We start from the raw sequence: 8448 nt of genomic DNA on the forward strand, positions 1-8448 counted from the left end.
TATCTTAATTAATGATTTTTAGAATTAGGGGTGTACCAATAAATCAGCCAGCTGACTATTATAATATTTAGCAACTTTTCAATCTAAAAAATCAGCAGCTCATTGGGCAGTTTAAAGATCATTGATCGGCCAGAAAACTTCAATCTGTGAAGCCATAATTAGAATTAGTTGAATCTTTTTATTTAGCTAATTTAGCTGTTTAGCTTTAGCTATAAAATGTCACCTGCATAGATTTATTCTTTTTCACAGAAACCTCATACCTGCAGTAATTCCCATCTGCAGTCTCAGGTTTGCCCATGACCCCCTCGACCCCTTTTAACAGTAACCGACTGACCTCTGACCTTTTCCTGTTCCTCATAGTACAGGTGCAGCAGTGAGCAGCAGCCCTCAGCAGCAGCACCAGCACCATCCCTCCACGTCCTTGTCCTCCGACCCCACCCTGACCGACACGGACAGCAGCCTGGAGACGGCCCCTGGCCCCGCTGGCCCCGCGGGCCCCACAGGCCCCGTGGGCTGCTGCAGATGACTATCACACCTCCCCTCACCCCACAGCACCCTCCTCCCCTCTGTGCTCGTCTCCAGTAGTTTAGTGTATTAGTCAGATAGCTGTTTAAGAAAAATGTCTGAAACAACAGATCTTCATCCTGTTTTCCTTTTTCAAATAATCATTCGTAGACTTTTGTTTCTGTTCTAAAATATAAATTTTTTTTGTCTATAATTTATTGGGGTTTTTTTTTTTTAGAAAATGGTTATTCGACAGTAAGATCTCTAAAATGATCTATTTTTCTTTTTTGAAAGATCTTTCGACAGTTGATATATTTTTTTCTTACTGCTTTTTACAACTCGCCATATAATTGTAGATCACATTTGTACAGATTCGACGGTAGCTGTCAGTTTCGTCTTCAATACAAACTTTCGGTGAGCCTTTGAAACCTTATTTAATTTCCAGATTCTTCTTTGATCTTCCCTTATTTGACTTAGTCTAAAACATTATGAATCTTGATTTTATTTTTTTGTTTGTTTTTTGACTGCATATGACATATCCATTTATTTGAAACTAATTTTGATTTCTTTGTAAAAAAGAAAAGAAAAAAAAGGTTGCTCACGATGAGTCACTACTACTTCCTACATTGTAAAGTTTCACTTTTTATGAATGCTTTATAATTTTCATATTTTTCACTTCCCATCTGGAAAAAAAACACAACTAAATGCTGAGATTTGGTTGAGTCTCCTTTTGTCATATTTAGCCTAGTAGAGGGAAGACGTGGGTTCGGTTTATTTTGAAGTGCTTTGAAGTTCCTGATTTGAGTGAGCGGCGTGGACCCGGTTGGGTGGAAAAGTTCTGTGGAAGGATTCGTCGTTGTGATTTGAGAGTTTCTTTAAAAACGTAAAGTGCTGTGAGGTTTGTGACGTCGGTGGCGAAACTAGCATGTGCTTCAGTAAAGTAGGGAAAGCAGGTGAAGATGCACCTCAATGAATTTGAATGTCATCAAAAATGTTATTTTATTAACTCACCCCAAATAAAAAAATTACTGCATAGATCAACTATACACAACATGTAATTCTGTTTGTGTTGATGATTATGGTGAAAAGCTAGTGAGAACCCACTTCACAGACCATTTAAATATGACATGGAACTAATAAAAACTTAACAGAAATGTTGACATTCTGAAAAGTATATCCACACCAGAGGTTGTGTTAACGGAATATTTTCCATATTTGACCAACAGGAAAATTTGAAGCCCGTCGGTCATTTGACAGGTTCTAATTCACACCCTTGACTGGTGCACATGGAGACATGACAGACTTTACGCAAAGATTTCACCACAGAGGCAGCTAAAATCAATCAATAAAAGAATCCTTTCTGAATATCATCTCATGGACACTGAACTAAATGCGTCTTTCTGACCGGGAGCTGGCAGCATGTTGAAGAGTTATGGACCAGACGCTTTGGAGCGTCTGGTTAGGAAGCGCATTCAAGACCTTTGGTAGAAATGGCGTGTTTAATTTCAGTCTCCATTATATAGAAACTGAGAAAACTAAAGAGAATACAATGTTGAATCCATTTATAGTCTAAACAGAGGAGCCGGCAGTTTATCTTGAGGAAATAAATGACGGTGCACAAGTTAATTAGACCGTAACATGCGCAGTGCGCTGCACAGCCGCCACTGCGAAGAATTAAACTTAACTCACCCTTTGGTTTTAACAAATGGAGCTGAAGACGTTACCGTCCCGCACCCAGGAAAGGAGAGCGGCGCTCAGAAGTGCGACACACGTAACATCTGTTAGTTTCGGGGAAGTGAAACCACACAAAAAAATCCTTGTAAAAGCACAGGCCCTGACCGCGCACAAGATAAAACATTTTTTCAATTGATCGGTTTGCCCCTGCACCACCACACATTTTTAATGGAATCTCACATTCGCGGTGTTTCCATTGACCATATAATCACGCAGTTTGACATATCGAAGACAAATTCGCAACATGAAAACACGCCAAATTTGAAAAAAAATTATTTTCTCATAAAAAGTTTTAGCACGAGCATGAAATTATGTGTGTATTGAAATTAGTTTATTTTGTAATACTGAATTTCTTATGTAATGAAAACGTCGCAATTGCAAAATTATGTCTTTTGACATCAGCAGAATATTGACAAAGTTTTGTGTACATCTGTAATGGAAAAGCATCTACTGACTGACTTTCCTGGTTGTTTAGGCCATAATTTAGGCTCAACCAAAACATTTCTGTATTTAACATCTTTTTTCTATGTAATCTTGGGTTTTTAGTAGCTATAAGTCATAATCATCAAATTTAATAGCCATAAATGCAGAAGGTAAATTTCTGTCACGAATCTCGATAATACTAAAGTTCAACTTTTTGAATTGGCTTGTCAAAGAAAATGAACTTTTCAGTGATGTTCTGATTTGTTGACGTGCATCTGATTGGTGTCATGGAGAGGAAAGTGATTCTGTTGTGTGGAGCGGTGGGGAAATGCAGCTCCAATGAAAATGAGAAAGGGAGCTTTTTTCTTTTTTTTTTTTTTTTTGTGCGTTTGTGTCGGCCAAACAAACAGACTCAACCTATTCTTAACGAATGCAATAAACGTCACCCTCTTTTGAGTGTGTTTTGATTCTGGAAAGGTAAAGTGCCTGTCGTTCGTCCTTCATTCCTGCGTTTTGCTGGAAGGGTGTGTGTTCGTTATGCGTAAGCTTTTCTGGTGTCTCGATAACGGTAGTGTCTGTGTCAAAACAGTACTGTGTGGTGGGGTTGTGGTTCTCACAAAATGTCTATTTTTTTACTTGTTTTGAGTTTGGGCCCTGGAAACGGGAGAGCGTCGTCTCGCAGGTCTAAAAGAAGAAAAACGTAACGTTGAAGAGACTGAGGAGTTTTAGCAAGTGTTTAAGTCATTTCAGAGGTCTTTCATCAAAGTGAGAAGAAGTCTCTGTTTCACAGCGACCAGAACATATGTTAAAAACACATCTTCTAGGATTTCCTTTTTGGTTGTTATTGTCAGATGTTTGAATTGAAAGAGAGATTTCCTTAACGATCTAAGTTGATGTATATTACTGGATTAAGCATTTTAAGTTCCGTAACCCGACTATAACAGTCTGGTCGAGTTCCTGCAGTGAAATTGGCTATTTGAATAAGGAAAGCAACAGATTAGCTTGTTGACGAGCCGCCAGTGATATTATTATTTTCACACTGTAATGGTGTAAGCTGTAGCTCGCTGCTGCGATCAGTTTTGGCGTCTCGTCATCTGGGAAACGTCAGGGTAAACACGGATGGAACCGTCTGCTCCAGTTTCTGTTCTGACTTAGTCCTGACCGGTGACCATATCTGTGTCAGAACGGCTGGCAGACTTACAGCTGAACTTACTAAATCGGGTTGCATCATTAAAACTTGACACGCACTCTATCGAAAAACACCAGATAATTGAGATCCTTATTATGTTTGATAATCTATGAAGTCATTATCCGTTTGGAAAAAAAAACACACTAATGATAATTAGTTTAAGTAATAGCATTTTTTCTCTCTAGCTTCATTACGTAATTAGGTAATAGGAAAGCAACAAATACCTTAACAAAGTTACCTCATCAACTAGCCACAAATTTATTTATTTTCTTCATATTTAGTTATATTGACAAATTACTTATCATCATTATTTGGATAACTAATCATAAGCAATGATTCTATTTTTTGGTGACAAACATTAAAACAAATGGGATTAGCAGTTACTAATTAAATATATTGATGCTAATGCCAACAATTAATCCCATCTAATCTTTTATTATGTCCTTAAGTACTAAGTTAGCTTCTCCGCTAGTTCCAAAACTCCTGGGAGGTTAGGAACAAAGCGAGGTATAATTCTGTACTAGTTTCTACACTGACAGATGACTTATTTTCTTTATTATTTAGATGCATGATATTAGGTTGAATTGAATTTTTTGTGACAAAAACAAAGCATTAGCAATTACCATTTGTTTATGCTAATGTCCGTAAAAATAGTGCTTACTGTACCACTGTGCATTTTAGCAAAAATGAATTAGTCTGTCAGCTAGCTTTGAAACATTTAATTTTTGGAAATAATTAAGTATTTTTGACAAATATACTTAATTGTATTAAGTATATTAATACTTAATATGACAAATATTAGCTTTATGAGTTAGCCATATTAGTTACACAAACAGTACATTAGCAGTTAGACATTGTTTTTAATTTATTTGAATGTAATACATTTAACAGTTGATTATACTGCTACATATGCATGAATATAACAAGTTCTGTTCTACGTTTTAACAAAATGAAGCTAAAAGTCAAACACTGGCTATTGCGAAAGGTTGCGCAGCTGTTAAAGTAACAAGAAGCTGTAAGGTTCGGAGAGCTTTAGTTGCAAATTTAATTGTATTTTTGTTTTCCTGAAACATAATAGAAAAACCAAAAAAGCATATTCTGAGTAGCACAGGTGTTGAAAAATAAGGTTTTAGCATTGTCACTCATATTTGAACGTGACTTATTAGCAAGCAAGCGCTAGTGTACGAAGGAACAGTTAAAGTATTAACAAGTGATTGCTTTTTGTAGCGAGTTTATTTGGTGCAACCCGTTTTAAAAGAATATCAGAATGATTATGAAGTAACTTTGATGCCCTTGCAGCCAAATCCATCAAATATAAAACTCAGTGCAACAGTTGCTGTATTTTACAGTGACAAAGTATAAGTTTCCAGTAAAAGAAAAAATAGTCATTTTAATAGGGAGGCAAACAGTGGCATTTATCCAGTACTGATATTGGCAAAGAGGGAAAAAAAGCAGATCAGGAAAAGATTTATTGTCAGAAGTGCTCTTAATATTTTTTTGCCCAACATTGAGGGGCATCAATTTGAGTCATATACATATCCATGGTATCTTTTTTTTTACATTGTTGTTTTTCTAGTAGTATTACTTCATCTCTCTATGCAAATCTACTCTGATTTAAGTCGACTTTGATGAACTACCTCACGCTGAATTTCTGTCAGTTCTTGGTAATATTTTGTCACCTGCAGAATGAGCTTTCAAAGGTGTGTGAATAACAGATTCCATTATTTATTTATTTGAAAGTGTACTATTTGTCGGTTTCAAGCAGACTTCTAGTTTTGTACATTATGTATACTTCACCCAGAAGTAAAAGAATTATTGTATTGTTTTCTTTATTTTTTCTTTCTTTTTTTTTTTTTTTTTTTTTTTTTTTTTACTAAATGTGCAATACCTTCAGCAAACTGTGCTAGTTGTATGTATAGGTTTAGCATTTGTTAGCATTCTCCTGAAGGTAAAGAAAATGTTTGGTACTGTCGATTCATATTTTCTTTCTTTCTGTTTTTTTTTTAACAAATAAGATTGATTTTTATTTGTGACTTGTTTTATAGTTATAATGTTACGTAATCTGTCACACCCACCCAAAAACTCTGTCAGGGTTTGATGGAGAGACTGATGTTTCATCGAATAACCCTGGTTGATAGATCTTTTTGATGTGGGCTGTATTAGTATAAGATGCACAAAAAAGTGAGTAAATACCTACAAGAAATCGTTATGTTATACTATGGTGCTGGTTTGTAATGTTTGCCAGTGAATCCAGCCATGCTACTAGTTTTAAGAATTCCTGGATCTGTGCGTCCCAACCGCAACCAATGGAAAAAAGTGCACTAAAAGAAAACATGCACTGGGATCTCGTGATGCCACCTCTTATAAATGGAAAGAACATCTACTGCAAATAAAGAAATACACTTTGATTTGTGACTGCATGTCTTTTTACTGTAAAAACAAAAGTTTAAGATTTTTTCTTTTTTAGTTAGCATTTTTGGTCCTTTTCAATGATATTTTCACAATTGGCGGTGCCATTAGCATCTCTAACAACTTCCATAAAATGTATGTAAATGCTTTTGATTCGTTTACTCTTTACTTTATTTAAATCTACAAATCTTGAGTTAATCATCACTAACTTCCTGTGTCCCGAAAGGGTAAATATTACATATATTTTTCTCGCTTACCGTTGAAATTAAAGTCAAGAGAAAATGGCATTCATTTAATCCAGAGGAGTGTGGATCTTCATTAGGAACAAAATAGCAACTTGCTTAAACTTAACCATGTTGCAGTCAACCAAACCACTTTCAAACCTCGCGCAGTCCAGTGGACCCCGCGTGAGCTTTTTACTCTACGCGCGGGCTCGCACTAACGTCGCGTGCGCTTTCGGAAAATGACGGGCTGATTGGAGCGACCCCCGTCGCTTCCCTGTAGTCCGACCGACCACGCCATCTGCCGCGCTACGACTCGGTGAGGGTTGAGTGGAACAACGACTACCAAGACTGACTAAAACCCATGTTTACCTCCATAACAAGGTAAGGGAAACGTCAAGTCCTCATAACTCTAGTAAATTCTAGCTGCTAAAAAAATAATTCTTTCTCTCTTCCTGTGGTTACGGACACTTAAACTGTTTTGGTTATACAAGTGATGCCACCAACTCTCTAATGTCTATATGGCCGTTCTTTCCAGCATCACCATGTTAGTATTTGACATGGTTGTGTACACAGATTTGATCATCAGATGAACAAGGCTACCACAAGTTTTGAGGTCTACCACCTGTCATGTTGGATACTTAAAATTGAGAATGGATCTGATTCTCAGTCAGGTCCCTCTGATTTTTTGAAAATAAATCAATAATGTAATGTATTTTGAAATATGAGAAAATAAATCAAAAATGTAATGTAGCCTATCCAGATACAGCAACGCACTTTGAACTCCACACCTTTGATCTCAGTACACCACTATTCAGATTGTTTTGGCCAGCATAGATGGGAAGATAGAAAACTATGATAGCAGCTTGACATTGTAAACACTATGCATAAAACAAGCACTTTCCAATTGTTTTGGAAAAAACAATTGGAAACTATTGTTTCCAATTATGAAACTATTATTCCAATCACCTTGACTATGAGCAGATTAACTTGTTTTCCATCTCACATGTTCAGGTTCACCTTTTGTCTTGTATGACAGTTGTCTTTATTTCTCAGATATGGCCATTCATTACAACAATGTGAATCTATAATAAATAAGCACCATCGATGTTGAGAAGAATCTTACTTACATACAAGTACCTGCCATTGCGTTTTTCCCATCACAGTCTAAACTTTGTGAAGGAAGTGAGGAGCTCAAAAACTGTACAATCTTGGAAAATAACGATGCTTTTTTGATCCTTGTGTCACAAAAGTCACAGTGTCCAATCGAAATCCAATTTTTCAGTGAACTGTAACAGTCAGTTTATAAAGGGTCAAATAAAACTGCAAAAAGCTCTTATGATCATCCATACCATCTGTGTTAGTCCCACTTTGTAAAGGTGTGGCTGCAGCCAGATGCATTGGTTGACTACAAGACAGTCTTAGATTTCTGTCACAGGGCTGGTTTCGATCCATAACTCATTCACTATTTTGACACATTCTTGATTCAAAACTTCCAATCACTTTACAATTATCAGTCAGTTTCAAGGAATAAATATTTAATTTGCAAGCTCCATTTTTTAGTTTGCAAACTAAATATGTAGCTTCAAGCTGAATATATATAACACAATATTTAGTTATCATTAGCAAACTACATTTTTAGCACTCGCAAACTAAATATTTAGTTATTTAACTCCAAAGTAAATTTTTAGATAAAAACATCAGTTAGCAATCTAAATATTTAGCCTCAATTTAAATAGCAAGCTAAATATTTAGTCTACAAACTAACTAGTTAGCTTAAAACTATTTAGTTTGGAGCTAAATATTTAATTAGCATTAGCAAATTAAGTATTTAGTTTAAATCTAGATATTTTGTTTGCTAATACCAACTAAGTATTTAATTTTGGGCTAAATATTTTGTTTGCTAATGCTAACCAAATATTAGGTTTGTAAACCACATATTTAGCTAATTAAATATTTAGTTTGAAA

General features: G+C 35.8%; 1 protein-coding gene across 2 annotated transcripts in view; it reads left to right on the forward strand.

The window, feature by feature from the left end:
- Positions 1 to 6258, forward strand: part of mapk8b (mitogen-activated protein kinase 8b) — a 31521-nt gene extending 25263 nt beyond the window's left edge. The window contains exon 12 of one of the 2 annotated variants that reach the window (XM_014997973.2): positions 366 to 6258. In XM_014997973.2, the coding sequence (XP_014853459.2) occupies positions 366 to 526 (161 nt within the window). In that variant the 3' untranslated portion in view covers positions 527 to 6258. Of the gene's footprint in view, positions 1 to 360 lie in introns of both variants that reach the window. The other variant, XM_014997975.2, reaches the window with a different exon arrangement.
- The last annotated feature ends 2190 nt before the right edge of the window (positions 6259 to 8448 follow it).

Source organism: Poecilia mexicana, unplaced genomic scaffold (assembly GCF_051168715.1).
Source record: "Poecilia mexicana isolate PSO_F unplaced genomic scaffold, ASM5116871v1 scaffold_19, whole genome shotgun sequence".
In the NCBI taxonomy this organism is placed as follows: domain Eukaryota; kingdom Metazoa; phylum Chordata; class Actinopteri; order Cyprinodontiformes; family Poeciliidae; genus Poecilia; species Poecilia mexicana.